The sequence below is a fragment of the Elgaria multicarinata genome, chromosome 12 (assembly GCF_023053635.1).
Source record: "Elgaria multicarinata webbii isolate HBS135686 ecotype San Diego chromosome 12, rElgMul1.1.pri, whole genome shotgun sequence".
Taxonomy (NCBI): Eukaryota; Metazoa; Chordata; class Lepidosauria; order Squamata; family Anguidae; genus Elgaria; species Elgaria multicarinata.
The window spans coordinates 36,862,691-36,879,481 of record NC_086182.1 but is presented as its reverse complement, the minus strand read 5'-3'; the positions used below and the strand labels follow the sequence as shown (position 1 = coordinate 36,879,481).

Here is a 16,791-nt window from a genome sequence, read left to right as displayed (position 1 = left end):
CACAATTCCCCATCACCTGCAACCTGCATCACCAATGGTCAGGGAACATGGGAGCTGTAGTCCAAACACCTGGAGGGCACCAGGTTGCCTGCCCCTGAATGCCAGCCACTGTGGACTACCTCTTGACGGCCACGGAGACCCAGCTCGAACCGTCCACACTTGCAAAGGGTGTTTTGGTGTTTCAAAGAGGCTGCAGGGGCCAGGAAGCATAATCTCTGGCTGACTCTTATGCTAGGATGAAGTGGAGGCCTTGGAGCGGCAGTTGCTCATGCATGACCCCTTCCTTACTGCCTTTTAAAAGGCCGCTGACTGGTCAGGATAGTCAGTATATAGCTTGAGGAGGAAATTAAACGGAGTTTCCTTGCAATGGGCAATGAAGGAATCCCCAGGTCTGTGATGGTCGAGGAATGAAAAAGCCGGGGGAGCTGCACAGTGGAGATGCAAGGTGACTCATGTGCACGCCAGAGCATCAGGAGCATGGGGGCATGGGCAGCCGTTCTGCTGCCCAGGGTTTATCAAGCTGATAAATGGAACTCCTTGGGGACTGTGCACTACAATATATTTTTCCCGTGGAGTGAAAGATACTTTGCGGGTTGTTTCACAAATGGCTCTTATGCTTTAGGCACAGAGATGAATGTCTGGTGAGCTGAGCACGTTTCAGACCCTAGTGAGTCCTTCTCTGAGTCTCCTTCTCCGCTTGCTTTTGCCAGAAGCATTTGCATCCTTAATTCTCCACCCAATCCGCTTGGAGCATCAGTGGCAGCTGAATGGAGGAATCAGAAACCACGGCAAAGATGGAGCCAGTGGCCTGTGGGTGGGTGTGGAAGAGTTCGTGCCCTTTCCAATTTGCAGTGTTTTGCATTATTGCCAGGGAACCAGTGAAGGTGGTGGTTGGGGTGGGGGCAGAATACTGCAAACACAGCATACTTTTTGCACAGGACAGTTTTCCCTTGAGTTGGTATATGCAGAACTTCCTCTCTCCCTGGGCCAGAGTTGCCGCTGAGTCACTCTGCCCTTCCTCGTCATTTCAGTATGAGGGTGAACAGGCTGTTCCCATACAGGTAATTCATGGCTGCTCATGACGTCTGAGGCAGGATGGAGCGGCACCTGTGTGCGGGTGGCATCTCTGCCCTCTCCTGCTGCCCGCAGCATCAAGAGCAGAGTTCCCCAGTATCAGCCTTGCTAGAAAGGTGAGCGGCCTCGTCTCCCGTGTGCCACCCTCCGCAGATCTGTGGCAGTCCGTTACTTTTTAGGTGTTGCTGCTGCCCTTTAGGGTGTGCCACCGTAGTTCACTTGTACACGTGCTGGACCAACCCCCACCCCAAGCAGAGCCCAAGCGAACACCCTACACTCATGGGCTCTTCCGTACCTGAGGCCTTTTCTGTGGGTGGATTATTGTAAACCCCAGATTGTTTAGATTAAAAGAAATAGGAATTGTGTAGATACTTAAAGGACTACAGTAAAACATTTATTTAAAGATGATTGTGAAATTCCGCACCTTTGTATATGTTGGAACACTGCTGTGTGATGGACTTTAACTTATTAAACTGAATTGGAACCACAAGCAGCCTGCAGCGTCTCTCTCTGCTTCTCTCATATAAGGTTGGGGCTCTTGCAGTACAAGGCGCCCGGGAATCTCTCTCCAAGCTGTTTCACAGGTGTTTGAAAAGAGAAACTGCGGGGCGGCGGGGGGGGGGGAGGAGAGATGGTGGCTCTTCTCCCACCTGGGCTTATGTCCTGAGCTGCGTTCCTTGATCTCCTTTTCTTTCTGACAGTAGTAGCTAATTTTTTCCAGGTGTAAACCAAAATCTTTACTTCTGTCAGATTTAGAGTTTTGGGATTGAACGTTTACAGTTTATAGCAAACAACAACTCCCCCCCACAAAAAAAAATCCACAAAAGCGTGAAGTGATGGATACAATCACCATCTTGCAACTTCTCCACTTCACCTCCACCCCATTTCCTGACCTTGGTTCCCCTTCTGGGCGCTTCTCCCTTTTCAGTAGCTGTCCAAAGTGCTGCACTTCGCCTCCCATGTCAGTCCTGGAGCCCTTACCCTGTGCTGATTGGTCACATGTGTACCAAAGCGATGCCCGATTAGCTGGCAGATGGACCCAAGATCACATGAGCCGCCTTGGTGCCCCGACACCTTGTGGGAGTTGTAGTCTGTGCAGGGGAGGCAGAGGGGCAGTCTGCTGCCCTCTGCCGCCTGCATGGCACATAGTCTAACGCATAGACTGTTAGACTCTGAAGCCCTCCGAGTTGACCTGCCCCTCCCCAAGGCTTGGGGCAACAACGGAGTCTGTGTTATGCCCGTGTTGCCACCTGGGCTCTTAGAAGTCAACCTGTCTCCCCTGTGCAGCACAGCTGCCTTCTGCTGTGCAAGGCTCGGGAGAAAGGTCTGCAACGGAGCAACCTTGTGCACACTTTCGGCTACATAGGAACACCTGAGTCTGTCTCGTGCCCAGTCAGACTGTTGGCCTTCCAAGCTCAGCTGGCAGCAGCTCTCCAGGGCTTCAGAAAGGAGCCTTTGCTACCACTAGTGGGAGAGGCTGTCTTACCCAGGAAGGGCCACACAAGGCTGGTAAAAGGCCTTCCTTGGAACCCTGAGCCTCCCTGGGAAGGGGTGGAGTGCTCCTCCATGTGTCTGCACCTTCAAGGAGGGGGCAACCCCATCCAGAACAGGTCGAAACACATCACCTAGTTCAATGCCTCCAACTCCAGGACCCTTCAGGACTAATTAGTACCCCCATCTTGTCTGGGTTAAATTACAGCTTGTTGACCCCACCCACTTCTCAACTTGAATCCGGACATTGGATTTCCATTGCCCCCCCCCTCCCCCTCCCTGGAGCGGAAGGGAGAGTTGTGTGTCATCTGCCTGCTCCATACGTCTCTGGATAAATTCACCCTGCAGTTTCATGTCTGCAGATGTTAAAAAGCAAGGGTCAAAAGGCAGAAGTTTATGCTACCCTAAAGGAGAGAACAGGTGTCCCTAAAGCTCCACCTGCTCAGCCCAGCCTACCAGAAAGGAACAGTATCAGGTGCCCCCCGTCCAGGAAGGGACCCTGGCCGACGGTACCGAAAAGCCGCTGAGCGACGCAGTAGAGCAAACGCTCTCACGGGGCCTCCACCTGGATGACCAGCCCGGAATGGATGCAACTAATAAGGAAGCCCCGCAGCTGAGCTGCACCCACGAGGAAGATGCCCCGAAGGCTGGACACTGGGCAGTCCCGTGGTTGACCTTGGCAGGGCGAAGGGCTCTGGCAGCAGCCTCCTTCAGCGCTGGGGGGCGCCCCCTCCCCTCTCTGAAGGAGAGCCCGTGAGGCCGGGGCTCTGGGGCCAGCCAGCCCCCCATCCCATGGAGGCCGGCGGCTCTGGGCCCCGTGGGCAGGTGAGCCCGCTCCAGGTTTCAGCAGGCCGAGCCCTAGAGGAGATGCACAAGGCGCTGGGCCTATCCGGAGGTTCAGCACCTTGGATAGCTGGCCTCCAGCGCCCCGGGGCATCGGCGCCCCGCGCCCCGCGCCCCGCTCTCCGCCGCGCCCCCGTCCTTTGCGGCCCGTACAAGGCAGCCTTCGCAAGGCCCCGGCCAGCCCGCCCGGCCTCCGCCTCGAGGCGCCGAGAGCGGGCCGCCGCCCCCCCCGGAAGGCAGCGCCCCTGGCCGCGTGCGCACCCGCCGCCGCCGCCGCCGCCGCCGCGCCTCGGCTCCGCCCGCTTGGGCGAGGACTACAACTCCCGGCGAGCTCCGGCGCAGGCAAGCCCCGGCCTGGGCCCGGCAGCCGCGCAGCGCCGGCCTCCCTTTCCGCCTCGCGGGCTGCTGGAGTGCGCCCAGCTGCCGCCGCCGCCGCCGCCCGCCTCTCGCGGAGGCCCGCCCGATGCAGCCGCGGCGCGGAGGTGGCCCCGGGGCCGCTGCGGAGTAGCCGCGCCCGCCCGCCCGCGCGCTCGCCCGCCCGCCCTCCTGCCCGCCCGCGCTCCTGCCCTCCGGCGCGGCCTGGGCGCCTGGCGCGTCCCGGGGCGAGCATGGCCCGGGCGCTGCTGGGGCTGCTGCTGTGCCTGAGCTCCGGCGTGGCGCGCGGCCCCGTCGCGCTCCGGCTGCCCCTGCGCAGCGGGCCGCCGGGCTCCCCGCAGCCGGAGACGCGGGCGCCGCGCTCGGCCCAGCAGCCCGGCCAGCCCCGGCGCGGCGGCGGCGGCGGCGGCGGTGGCAGCTTCGTGGACATGATCGACAACCTGCGCGGCAAGTCCGGGCAGGGTTACTACGTGGAGATGACGGTGGGCAGCCCCCCGCAGAAGGTGAGCCGGGGGCAGGCGGCGGCGGCGGCGGCGGGCCCCGCGGGGGAGGGCGCGGCGAGGAGCGGCCGCGAGGCGGCGGCCAGCCCAGGCCCGTCTCGCGTCTCCCGGCGCTTCGGGCGCGGCGCTCTTCGGCCGGCCTGCCTGCCACGGGCCAGCGCTCCAGCACCGCGTCGGTCCCCCGGGGTCGGGGGCCGGGGAGCCTGTGACAGCCGGGGGAAGGCCGGGTGCGCTCCGCCGGCGAGCCGCGGTCCGGAGGAGAGGGCGCCCGTTGCGGGGAGCGCGGAGCGGGGGGGGGGCGGCGCCGGTGGGCCTCCGGGCTCCTGCTCTGAGCAGGCAGACACGGGGAGAAGGCGGTCCGCCTCGAGTCGTGCTTGAGTCGGTGGTCGGATCGGGCTCCCGCCGAAGTGGGGCCTCTTCTTCCCCCTCCCGTGGCGTGACAGGCAGAGCGCGAGGCCCGCAGCCTCCCTGGGCGGGGAGCAGGGCCGGTGCCAGACTATTTTGCGCCCTAGGCAAGGAGAGCTACTTGCACCCCACCCCCCCACCCCGAATTGCACGGAAGTCCAAACGTGTGCACCGAGTGGAGAGCTGGGACTGGAGCACTTCGATTTGGGACCGAGCCGTCTGGAATTCACCAGGACTTACTACGCAGCCTGGCATCCCGATCCCCTCCACACGTTTACGCGGGGGAATAAGGCTTCCGAATAAGGAGGCACAGGCGGATCGGGCTGCACTGGTGCCTCCCGCTGCAACACTTTCTCGGATGCAAGTCCTGCTGATCCACACGCGGAGGATCAGGAAGCAGGAGAGTTTGCCTTGCAAGGAGTCCACAAGTCCCTAGCTTTCCTGGGGGAAGGGAGAGCGGCCGGATCTACACTACTGCTTTAAAGCAGTTTTATAGTGCTTTAAAGCAGTAGTGTAGATCCGGCCGGAGTCCCACTTGCCCGCCTGCCTGGACATCGCAGCGTATTTGAGGAGAGAGGCGAGGCGAGCCGGTGCCTTTTCCTCAGGAGTAAGGCAGAGGCTGGCTTGAACCAGGGTCGAGCTCGCCACATGCTTTTTCTTCTTCTGGCAGCGGTGGCTTCCCAGCTCTGGGAGGGCGGCTTCCGGGTGGAAGTCCGAACATGGAGCCCCACCCCACCCCAGCGTCCCTGGCTTCGCTTTGGCTGGGTGGGCGCGGGGCACCATCTTGCCCGCCCAGGCCCAGCTGAATCCTTGGGCTGGGCCGGCCTGGCTCACAGCCAACAACGCGCGTGAGTGCTGCTCTGCGCGGCGCCCCTCTTAGCTTGGCGCTCTAGGCAGCCGCCTGAGTGGCCTCTATGGTAGCACCAGCCCTGGTGGGGAGGGTTTTTCCTGGCATTTCAGTGGCTTAATTTTGGGCCCACGCGGGCGCCGAGCATTCCCCGCAGAAGCACAGCAGCTGAAGCCCCTGAAGCCTGAGGCCGGCAGCGGCAGCGCTTCCGTGCGCTGAGCAGAAATGCGGCTGGGCACTCTTGGCGGCAGCTGCGGGCAGCGAGGGGGCACGTGGGGGGCGAGACGCACCTGGGCAGGTGCCGGGGCTGCCTCTGAGCGGCAGCTCAGCCCTGGCGCCTGCGGTGAATGGCTAGGCTCAGCTGAACAACAGGCGGGTGTTGTGATAATAATGGGGGCCTCTGAGGATGTGCAGAATGCCTCTCCCACTAACGGGAGGTGGCGCAGCTCCAGCTTGTAGATTGTAGCCCCGGGCGTGTTTTCGGTTCGGGCCAAGCTGCTCCCTGCACTTTCTGCTGGAGAACTAACTTTGGCTGTAGAAAACGCCATGGGCAGCTCCGCGCCCCCCCCCCCCCCGCCTTTCCAAATGGGTTTTCTCAGAGCTGCCTGGTTCCAGGAAGGCTCCAATGCCCCCCCCCCCACGCTGCCTCTTCAGCTCTGGCTTTGCGCCACGTGAGCCAGAGTTGCCAACAGCATATGGTGCTTTCAGTGGAATTAAAGGTTCCTTATATAAAGAGCGAGCGGGGGGAGCAGCCCGAGAGTGTATCGCTGCTGCCGCGTGTGAGTAAGCGGCACCAGGCCTGCCTCTGGCCACGCTCACTTGTTTATTTCAGCTCACAGTGAATGACACTGGAGACATAAAAAACAACCCCAGTCAAGTGAATTTTAAAACCCCATCAAGCTTCCTCTTAACCCTAAGCCCCCAAAGCCAGGGCAGACCAAGGTGTGTGTGTGGGGGGGGGGGCACTTTCAGAAGGTGCTGAGGTTCAAACCTGGCTGGAGTGGCGGAGTGCTGGGAGGTGCGACTGGGTTCACGCAGTCGGGGGGGGGGGATATAAGCCACAGTGGCTTGTTCTGCTGCTGTGTGTGTGTGTGTGCTGGTCACGTGCCGATTTGAAGCATGACCCTCCCTGGTGCCGCTTGCGCCCTTGTCCTGGCCCAGTGAAGGCGCCCGGTTGCCGTGGCTCACGAGCCACCCAGAATCCAGGATGGTGCCAACAGGCCCCTGTGTGAAGGAGTTGATGGGGCTTGGTGCCTGGTCTGTGTGCGAGTGAGAGTCAAGCAGGACTTGGGGGAGGGCCTCCCCATAAGCAAAGCCCTTCTGGCGGGGTCCTTGGGCGTGCAGCCCCGTGGCCTTCCCAGGGGTCCGGGAAGGGCGAGAGGGGCAGTGCTGTTGAGGCAGCGTTGTGGGGTCGTGGGCTGCCTCCACCTCCCTCGGGGCTCCCTGATGGGTAGTGGGGCTGGGTCAGGTGGGCAGCAGCTACTCCCACCCCCACTGCCAGGCTCTTGGTGCCCCAGGTGGGACACCAGCTCCGTCCCGGGGGAAGGAAGAGGGGGCCGCTTTGCGCCTCAGCATTCCCTCCACGGCGCGTCCTCCGAGCTGAAGGCACCTCTTGCCGCCGGCCGGCCTTACGCAGGGCCCTTTCGGAGAACGTGCCCCTGTGCTCAATAGGACTTGACCCAGAGCAAGGCACGGTGGTGCCCCGTAGGATTGGTGCCTTCAAGTTATGACGTGCACCCCCCCCCTCCTGTGGCCGGAGCTAGTTCTTTGCCTCCAAGCGGGGAGGGGGCACAGGGGCAGCAGCACGGCTGGGCCTGCCCTGGAAGGCTGTTCTCCGTCTCCCCCCTCCCCGCCTCATTTAACCCTGTGTTAATTCAGCTAAACATATGGAAATGCAACACGGCCCGTCGCCTGCCCTGGATGCTGGGATTTTAAAAGTTCATTGGGGGCCGGATGCCGCCCCCAAACCCAGACACAGGAGCCCAGCAGGGATTGGGGCTTCACTGGGTGTGCGCACCTGTGTATGCACACACCTGCCCCCCCTGCCCCCCCATCCCTGCTGTGGTTTTCCGATCAGCACAAATGCGGTAATTCCTTTTCTGGCCTGCTCTGGATGGCGGATTAAGCGGAGCTGGGAGCTCTTGCGAGGTCAGGATTAAGGTTACCCAAGAGGGAGACGTGGCTGGGCTCTCTAAGGCCCACGCTGTAGGTCTGTGTTGCTGCTCACGGGGAGGCTCTGGAGCAGGACCTCTGTCCCATGAAGAGGTCGGCACGGCCTCTCTGACACCTGGCTCTCCACAGCGGGAGCAGCGTGGGCTGCGTTCATACTGCCCTGCGTTCACCCCTGCAGGCCTGGACCTGAAGAGAGGGAGTTGGTGTTGAATCGCTGCTGCCCGAGCCCTGGCAGCCTTTGCTGCTGTTTCCTCCGGGATGCAGGGAAGAGCCGGTTCTGGGGCCGGGCCTCTCCACCTCTCCTCTTCTGGGCAAAATGCCCCGCGGGCGCAACCCTCTGTGCTCCTGTGGCAAGAGAGTCCTGAGCTGCAGAGCGGACTTTGCTCGTAAAGCAGATGGGTAAAGGCAAAGCCGGAAGGCACCAGATACAAGGTGAGGAGAGGGCAGAGAAGCATGGGGTCTTGAGCCCCACACGCTCTGAGTTGCGTTCTTCTCCCGGGGCTCTCCTGGGAAGAGCCGGCTTCAGCCTCCAGCCCCCAAAGCGATTCTGCCGCAGAGTTTGGTGATGAGGACCTGAGCCTGGCCAGGCCCCTGAAGAAGAATGGCCTTTGAAATGTGTGGGGCTCCGCCAAAGGGCCTTTTCCGTCCCTGGGGCTCCCCTCCCTTCTTTCCTTAGACACCAGGGCTGGGTAATGTGGCCCTCCCCTGCAGGTGCCCTCATACCTCCCAGCGCTGGCTAAGGCCCATGGGAGTTGCAGTCCAGCAAGACCTGGAGGGCCACACGTCCTCCGGCCAATTAACAAAATATCAAACTCCAGCAAGTGGGCGCAGCTGCTCTCGAGGAAGGCACCCAGGGGGCGGCCCGCGTTCCCTCTCCGTTGACTTGACGTGTCCCGGCTGGCGCCAGGCCCGTCCCTGCGCGGGGCCAGTTCTCACCTGGGCGCAGAGGACGCCTCCCTCACAGCTCCAGGTGTGGAGGGCCTCCGTGGCAAACCACGGTGCTCGTGGAGACCCCGTCCCAGTCAAGGGTCTGCTGGGTCAGTTGCCACCTGGTTCTTGTCTTGGCCTCTCAGGGGCTCCGGCGTTTTGCTCTTGGCCCGAGGCTGCCAAGAGCGTTCTCCAGCTGCCCGGTGGGACGCTGACGACGGGAGCCGCACCCGACTCTGCCAGGTGGCCTGAGGACCCCTTGGAACCCGCGGGGGGAGGGCAGCAGTGCAGGGAAGAGCCCCTGTGAAGCGCGCTGACAACGTTGCAAGAGGAACAGGACCAAACGCTCTGGGTTGCGTAAACTTTCAAGGATACGTTCAGCATCCGGCACTTCCGTGCGGCGGACCCACAGGACGCCCGTAATCTAGATCAGCCCCGTGCTGTGCACAGCGGCTAAGGGCTGCCGGTGGACTTTTCAAGCGAGCCATGTGGGACGGAACGATGATGAATTTTGCTGAAATGCTCTATAAATGTAGAAGGATCCGATGTGAGCAACCCAGGAGAAGAAGCCAGCGAGTCTCTGGCTTCCTGCTCGTGCTCTCATCGTGGGCCCATGTGGGACGGGGCGGGGGGGGCGTGTGTGTTCGTGCATGCGTGGGCAAGCACTGTGGCCCATCCCGGCCAGGCGAACTGAAGTTGCTTCAGACGTGCCCCGTGTTTGTCCCATTGAATGGGCGAGGCTAGCTGCCCCCCTCCCACCGCCCTGTCTGCTGCCCCCGGCTGGTACAGGGCATCCTGGGGAGGGCAGGTCGGCTGGCCGGCAGGCTGCCTCTAGCTGCAGGGCCACCTTGGGCTCCACAGCTCTGACCTTCCCCAGCTGCGCAGGGAAGCTGATCCGCCTGCGGCTCGCTGCTGATTGTGTAGCTTCCTCCAAGGCTTGCTGAGCACGAGTGAGCGGTGGCAGCGGTGCTTCGAAGGGAGCTCTGGGTAGCTGGAAGGAGGCGGGTGGGGCGCTGGGGGCCTTGCCCGCGTAGGCGCTCTTTGGGGGGGAGGGGGCTTGCCTTGCGCTTCAAGCCCTCGAAGGCGCAACACAAGGCTTGCATCCCCCGGCCCCGCCAACGGGCCGCCTGGGAGTGAGCTCTCTTCTTGACTCCCTGAGGAGGGGCTGCGGGCGTATTCCCAGCACCAACCCAAGCCAGCTTCGTAAGAGAGAGCTCCGTGTGTCTTGTTTTTTCTGGAGGTGGGAGGAGGCTGTTCCCCTCTGGGAAAACCCGGCCGGGGGAGCCAGGGGGGCGGGCGGGTTGCCTTGCAAGGTCCTGGGGGCAACCCACTGAGCTCGCCCTCCCCTTTCTTGCCGCAGCTGAATATCCTGGTGGACACGGGGAGCAGTAACTTTGCGGTGGGCGCAGCTGCTCACCCTTTCCTACGGCGGTACTACCGGCACCAGCTGTGAGTATGCAGGTCATTGATGGGGGTCGGGGGGGGGGACCGAGTGCTGAGCTTTGCCCTGCAGGGGAGGCCGCCTCTCTTGCTCGCGAGCAGCCTGGCTGCATGTCCCCGTCCCCCCGGCCTTTGCCAGTGCCGTGCCTGTTCCTTGCACCCTTTCCTGCTCTCTGTCTGGCCTGCCTTCCTCAGGCTCTTCCTGGAGCATCTGGCCACGGGCTGGCAGTGTCCGGGTGACACCCGGTGCTCTCCACGCAAAGCGGGGCTCAATGCCTCCGTTCGTGCCAGGGCGCTGCCCGGCCTTTGAGCCGTGGGACGCGGTAGACAATGGCAGGGCTGTTCCCTGGCTCATGGCCTCCTGAGGAGCCTGGGGAGAAGGGAGGAAGGGGGAGGAGCTGACGGGGGAGGGGGGGCTCTGGCTGAAGTGGGGCCAGGAGGCAGGGCCGGGGTGGTTGGTCTCGGGGCACGACGGCACACCTGCCTCAGCCTCACCTGCCTCTCCAGCTGCAGCAGGGGTACGGCAGCTCACCCCGGAGCCAAACCTGCCCCTCCTGGACCTCCTGGGGTCCCCCGATGGCCACGCTCCTTCCGAAGGCCCCAAGCGCCGGTCCTTTGGTATCCCTTGCAGCTCCAGCACCTACCGGGACCTGCGGAGGGGGGTCTACGTGCCGTACACGCAGGGCAAGTGGGAAGGGGAGCTCGGCACGGACTTGGTGGCCATCCCCCACGGCCCAAACGTCACGGTCCGTGCCAACATCGCCGCCATCACGGAGTCGGACAAGTTCTTCATCAACGGCTCCAACTGGGAAGGGATCCTGGGCCTGGCGTATGCAGAGATTGCCCGGGTGAGTCTGGCATCAACGTTGGCACCTTGGAAGAAGGTCTCCTTGACGCTGTGGAAGCCGTGGGACGTAAGAGAGGGATCCCAAACCGCAAAGTGAAAGCAATGAAAGCAAGGGCTCATTCTGTGCGTGCTCCGTCTTCCGCCCACCTGCTTAGGTGTCGCACAGAACATGCGTAGGTTTGGGGGCTGCCGGGTCCTTGGCGAGGATGGGCAGTGGTGACCCGGCTCTCTGAAATGGCACCGCACGGAAGACGGGGGGTCGGCCTCATTGAGGCAAGCCTTAAGCAGGACGGAAAATGCCGTCATAGAGCAGCCTCCTTCCCAACCCCGTGGGAACCGCCTTCCTCTGGGGCAGGAGAGCCCAGTTTGCTGGGTTGTTTTTGTGAGCCCACCCGCACCTCACGGGCGCCCCCCCGGCCCTCCTCTCCCCCTCCAGCCCGATGACAGCCTGGAGCCCTTCTTTGACTCGCTGGTGAAGCAGACGAAGGTGCCCAACGTCTTCTCGCTGCAGCTGTGCGGAGCGGCCTTCCCGCCCAACGGCTCCGAGGCCCTGGCGTCTGTGGGGGGCAGCATGGTGAGTGGCTCCCTCCGCACCCGGCCGTGGAGGGAGGGCAGGAGCTGCCGGCCCACAGCAAACTGGCTCCAGTGCAGCCCTTCATCGGAGCCCCCCTTGCAAGGAGTGCTGCTGTGGGTCAGCAGCCCTTCCCCCCTCTCTCCCTCCCTCCCCTTGGGCCCTTCCCCCTAACCCTTGCCCCTTTGCCCTGCTCTCCCTGCAGATTATTGGGGGCATCGACCCATCCCTCTACCAGGGCAGCATCTGGTACACGCCAATTCGGAAGGAGTGGTACTACGAGGTCGTCATTGTCAAGATAGAGATCAACGGGCAGGACCTCCAGATGGACTGCAAGGAGGTGAGGGGGCAGCCGCGATCTGGCGGGCCAGGGGGGCAGGACAGGCTCCCGGCGGGAGGGCTGAAGATTGGAGGCCCTCTACTGCTTGGCAGGACTCACCAAGGCTCCCCCTCCCAGCCCCCCATTTGAGATCCAATCACGTTCAGTTAGGCTGCAAAAGGGGAGGGGGCAGCAGAGCTCCAGCTCCCCCCAACACCCACCCCCAACACCAACACCAGAGTTCCAGGGCTTGCATGGAGTTGCTTCTCTCAGTCTCCCAGTATCCAGGTGCTGGGTTGTTTATTTGTTAGATTTGTACACACACACACACAAACTGGCAAATGCCCTTGGGACAGTTTACAACCATAAAACTACTACTGATATTACTACTACAAAAAGTAACAAAAAGACAATAATTCAATATTATATATTTATTGTTTTTCTAAAAATTATTATTACTTTTATACCCTACATCCCCACCCCCTTTTGTAAGGAGCCCAGGGCAGCTGATGTGGGTCCTCCTCCTCCTCCTCCTCATTTTTTCTTCACAACAACCCTGTGAGGCCCTAAATCATCCAGTGAGGGTCATAGAATCATAGAATAGCAGAGTTGGAAGGGGCCCAAAGGGCCATCGAGTCCAACCCCCGCTCAATGCAGGAATCCACCCTAAAGCATCCCTGGGAGCCAGCTGTCCAGCTGCCTCTTGAAGGCCTCCAGTGTGGGAGAAGAGCCCACCACCTCCCGAGGTCATGGCCAAGTGGGGGCTCGAACCCAGGTCTCCTGACTCCCAGTGCCACACCAGCTCTTATTGTGAAGTATTAAAAATATTAAATTATTAAAAACTTTTGAGGAGTCCACAGTAGCATTAATAATCAAGCAGCAGATTAACGGTTCAGTGCCGGCTTTGAGAGCCAGGTCTGGTTGTGTTGGCTCTCCCTGGGAAGGGCATTCCGTGGACCCGGTAGGAGGGATCGGGGTGGGGTGGGGAACCGCCACACCGAAGGCACACGCGCGCGCACGCAGAGGCCGGGGCTGAGCCTGCACGTCTCACTTTCCCCTGCAGTACAACTATGACAAGAGTATCGTGGACAGCGGCACCACCAACCTCCGGCTCCCCAAGAAGGTCTTTGAGGCAGCTGTGAAATCTATCAAGACGGCCTCCTCGGTGAGGGATGCCCAGGAGGGCTTCGAAGGGCTGGGTGGGGCCTGGCAGCCCCTTGAAAAGAGCAGGAGTTCTGAGAGCAGGAGTTCTGAGGTGGGGGCTGTCTGGGGTGCGGCCTGATCCGTTCTCGGCTCCCGGGCCAGGCCGCTCAGGTTCTGCAGTGGGCGGATAGGATGCCAGGTGGGTTGGCTGGGCGTAACGTGGTCTCGGAGGGCCTAAGGGACTATGGGTGTGTTCTGACGTCCACTGGCGTGCGTCTGGGGTGTGCGCCCCCCCGCCCCCGGGAGTGTGAGCCAGCGTCGCCACGCGTGGAAGCTTGACTTCCATGTGCACTGCTGGTGGGGTGTGGGGAGGTCCCAAAGCTCTGGAGCTCCTTGGCTTTTGTGGACTTGGGGAGAGGAGGGAGCAGAAAGCAGCTCCTCTTCCAGCCAGTGCTAAGAAGACCCTCCTCCTCCTCCTCCTCCACCCCCCCCCCCCCGCCTGCCTCTTCCGCAGACGGAGAAGTTCCCCGATGGCTTCTGGCTGGGGGAGCAGCTGGTGTGCTGGCAGGTGGACACCACTCCCTGGCACATCTTCCCAGCCATCTCTCTCTACCTGATGGGCGAGAGCGCCAACCAGTCCTTCCGGATCAGCATCCTGCCCCAGGTGAGCACCTGAGTTCGTTGCGCTTTAGATGGGGGGAAGGGAGGGAGGGTGCGGGGGGGGGGTTCTGGGGAATGGAAAACAGCATCAGCTGGAGGAAGATCTCAGATTCAGGCGGGCATTTGGGGTCTGGACATGGGGGCTGCGGGCACCTGGATTAGAGCTCAGCCGGAAAGGTCAGTGAATCAAGTTTTGGCTGGTATTTGGGGGGAGGGATGGGGGAGAGGAGCCCCTCCTGAAGTGCCCACTTTACCTGCTTGAGAATTTGAGGCCTTCCTCAACTAATTGAAATGCAGAATTTGAATACTTTTTAAAAAACCTTTTAAATACCAGCAGTGCTGTTTAAAATCAGGCCGCTGGGGAGGGCTGAGGGCTTTCCTAAAATGTGTGTAAAGTGGCCCTTGCAGGACCGCCTTCCTTCAGCTCCAGAAGGGCGTCAGGGAAGAGAGGCTCAGGTCAGGCGTGTCAAGCGCGCATCGCCTGGACAGGTGGGTGGGCGAGCGGGCAGCGCTCTCCTCGAACAAGGCAGGACGGGAACTGCCAGTGCGCACGGATCGGATGGCACTAAACAAGGAAGGCGAGACGGTGGAGCAGTTCTGTCATTCAGTGCTGAACGGGCCTCCATCTTTTTCTTTCCCTCTGACAAGTGGGGAAAGAGGCTTGGTGCGAGGCGCTCCGTGGGCTGGTGGCCACAGCCACAGGAGCCAGAGGCCACGCTGCAGAGATGAACGCGGACTGGTCTCATCCCCAGGAGCACTGGAAGCTGCCTGAGTCCGGCCTCCCCACTTGGTCCATCCAGCCCAGTCTTGTTGGCTTTGACTGGCAGCAGCTGCTCCCCTGGGGTGCCCAGCCCTCTCTGGAGAGGGAGGTGCCAGAGGGTGGACGGGGCCCTTCCACGTGCAAAGCCGGGGCTCTGCCGCTGGAGCTGCAGCCCTTTTCGGCGCCAGGGCTCAGTCCCAGCATGGCTTTGGGCAGGGGGGAGGGCTTTCCCTGTCACCCTGGGCAATCCCAAGTAGCCCCAGCGCACGTGAGCTCAGGCCGGCAGGCTTCCGGGTGAAGGCTGGGTGTGGCAGCTGGCGTGAGTCTTGAGCCTTCCCGTTTGGGGAAGGTAGGGAGCCTGCCGGGCCGCTGACCAAAGGCCTGTCTTCCCTCCCTCCCTCCCTCCCTCCCTCCCTCAGCAATACCTGCGCCCTGTGGAGGACGTCGCCACCTCCATGGACGAGTGCTACAAGTTTGCCATCTCCCAGTCTTCCACGGGCACCGTCATGGGCGCGGTCATCATGGAGGGCTTCTACGTGGTCTTTGACCGGGCCCGCAAGCGCATCGGCTTTGCCGTCAGTGCCTGCCACGGTAAGGACAGGGGCACGGTGCAGGCGGCCTGCTCCCGTGGACACCCCACCTGCACAGCCACTCCAGGGCACAAGGTTGGCGCCACTGAGCCACACGCCCCATCGCCTGCGGCTTGCTTCCTCTGCAGGGCTTAAGTCGAGGCAGGGCTCAGCCCCCAAACCTGTTTTCCGTGTGTGTGTGCGTCTGGCGTTGGAACGTGTGAAGTGGCCAGACTGCCTTCCTTTCTGAACCTCCTCCAGGTCCCTTTCCTTCCCTGGCCGCTGAGTGGCCACGCTCAGGCCTTGTTTGTCTTGCGTGGTGGGCAAGGAGAGTCGGGTTGGCTTAAGCCCAGTGCGGCCTCTTTGCCGGACCCTCGCAGTCGCCCTTCCTGTGCGCCTCCTCCCCGCTCGTGGTGACCCTCTTTGTGCAAAGGCCTTCGCCAGCCAAGATGCTCGGCCAATCAGGGCAGACGTTATTGAGCCAGACGGACCGGCGGTCTGGCTCGTGTCAGGGGCCGCGCCACGCGCTCACGTTTTTCCTCCGCTCTGCCTTCAGTGCATGATGACTTCCGGATGGCCGGGGTGGACGGGCCCTTCCTGCACCCCGACATGGAGGACTGCGGGTACAACATTCCCCAGACGGACGAGTCCACGTTGATGACCATCGCCTACGTCATGGCCGCCATCTGCGCGCTCTTCATGCTCCCCCTCTGCCTCATGGTGTCTCAGTGGCGCTGCTTGCGCTGCCTGCACCGGGGCCACGACGACTTCGCCGACGACGTCTCCTTGCTCAAGTGAGCGCTGCCCCCTCCCCAGGCGGGCGCCGGCAGCAGGGGCTTGGGGGCAGCGAGGGACGGACTCCCCCCTCCTCTCGCCGGAGGGCCTTCGCCTCGACCGAGTGGGGCGGCTGCCGCCCCCTGGGACTGACTGTGCGCCAAGCGGGGGCCGCCTGGCCGAAGGAGCGCGGCGGACGATGCGCCGCCATCCCCTTTTCCTCCCACGGTGAGCGGAAGGACAGCCTCCCGCCGGGGTGGGCGGGCGAGGCCTGTTGCTGCCGCCCTCCTGGCAAGAGGAGCGGTGAGCGAGGGGCTCCAGCAGGTGAGCTCCGGGGACATCCCCTGCCTTTGCTTCCTAGCCCAGGTGGTGTTCCGGTGGCTGCTGTGCGCTCAGCGCCGCGGCTGCCCTTGAGGCTTCATGAGGCCCCCCTTCTTCGTGGAAGCGTTGGCCCCACGGTCTCGCTTCTCGGTAGAGCTGACCAGAGAGGCTGTTCTTTCTGAAGCAGTTTGTGTGTGTGTGTGCGTGCGTGCGTGTGTGCGCGTGTTTCGCTCTCAAAAAATATATATAACGTATGAAATGACCAACGGAGAGAGGGGCCCCTGATGCCCATGGGGGCCCCCTGCAGGCTCCAGCTCTGATCTCCCCCCCCCCGGGGGCACCTCTTGAAGGAGCCCAGACTGGGGCCGGGGCCAGGGACTGCAGATGTCCATCGTGAGTGAAGGGACCCAGCTCATTCACAGGGACCGGCCTCCGGTCATGGGTGGCTCACAAGGCCGGGGGGGGGGGGAAGCGGAAGGGCAGCGGCCTCCCCTTCGGACCCCACAGCGCCACCCTCTAACTACCTTTCCCAGCTTGCTCCCTCAGAGGGGCCGGGGCTCCGTTCTTCAAGGAGCAGCCGTCCTGACCCTGGTTCAAGGCGCCTCCGCCGGGGCTGGCATCCCCTCTCCCCAAACTCTGGGAGGATCTCCCCCACCCACCCACCCGCCCATGAGCTGGACTCTGGGATTGCACAGCCCAGCTCCCTGCTGCTCCAGACCCTCCCGGCAGCTCCTTGCCTTGGAGGACATGATC

The 16,791-nt window shown here is 62.3% G+C and overlaps 2 protein-coding genes across 2 annotated transcripts in view; one reads left to right on the top strand and one right to left on the bottom strand.

Annotated features, from left to right (window-relative positions):
* Positions 1-3,697, bottom strand: part of RPS25 (ribosomal protein S25) — a 92,729-nt gene extending 89,032 nt beyond the window's left edge. Inside the window, exon 1 of the mRNA XM_063139059.1 lies at positions 3,694-3,697. The gene's annotated coding sequence lies outside the window, so the exon portion shown is untranslated. The remainder of the gene's footprint in view (positions 1-3,693) is intronic.
* A 319-nt stretch (positions 3,698-4,016) lies between these two features.
* On the top strand, positions 4,017-15,872 carry BACE1 (beta-secretase 1). The gene is made up of 9 exons (XM_063139134.1): positions 4,017-4,286; positions 9,995-10,083; positions 10,706-10,922; positions 11,358-11,495; positions 11,698-11,832; positions 12,875-12,976; positions 13,469-13,618; positions 14,794-14,965; positions 15,500-15,872. The coding sequence occupies exons 1-9, from the start codon at positions 4,017-4,019 to the stop codon at positions 15,739-15,741; spliced, it is 1,515 nt and encodes a 504-aa protein (XP_062995204.1). The 3' UTR covers positions 15,742-15,872.
* The last annotated feature ends 919 nt before the right edge of the window (positions 15,873-16,791 follow it).

What these genes read in the sequence shown, in the direction of transcription:
- BACE1 (XM_063139134.1), top strand. Translation starts at nt 4,017, where the DNA reads ATGGCCCGGGCGCTGCTGGGGCTGCTGCTGTGCCTGAGCTCCGGCGTG. An exon ending in TGGGCAGCCCCCCGCAGAAG is followed by an intron (nt 4,287 to 9,994) that starts GTGAGCCGGGGG and finishes TTCTTGCCGCAG; the next exon opens with CTGAATATCCTGGTGGACAC. An exon ending in CGGTACTACCGGCACCAGCT is followed by an intron (nt 10,084 to 10,705) that starts GTGAGTATGCAG and finishes TATCCCTTGCAG; the next exon opens with CTCCAGCACCTACCGGGACC.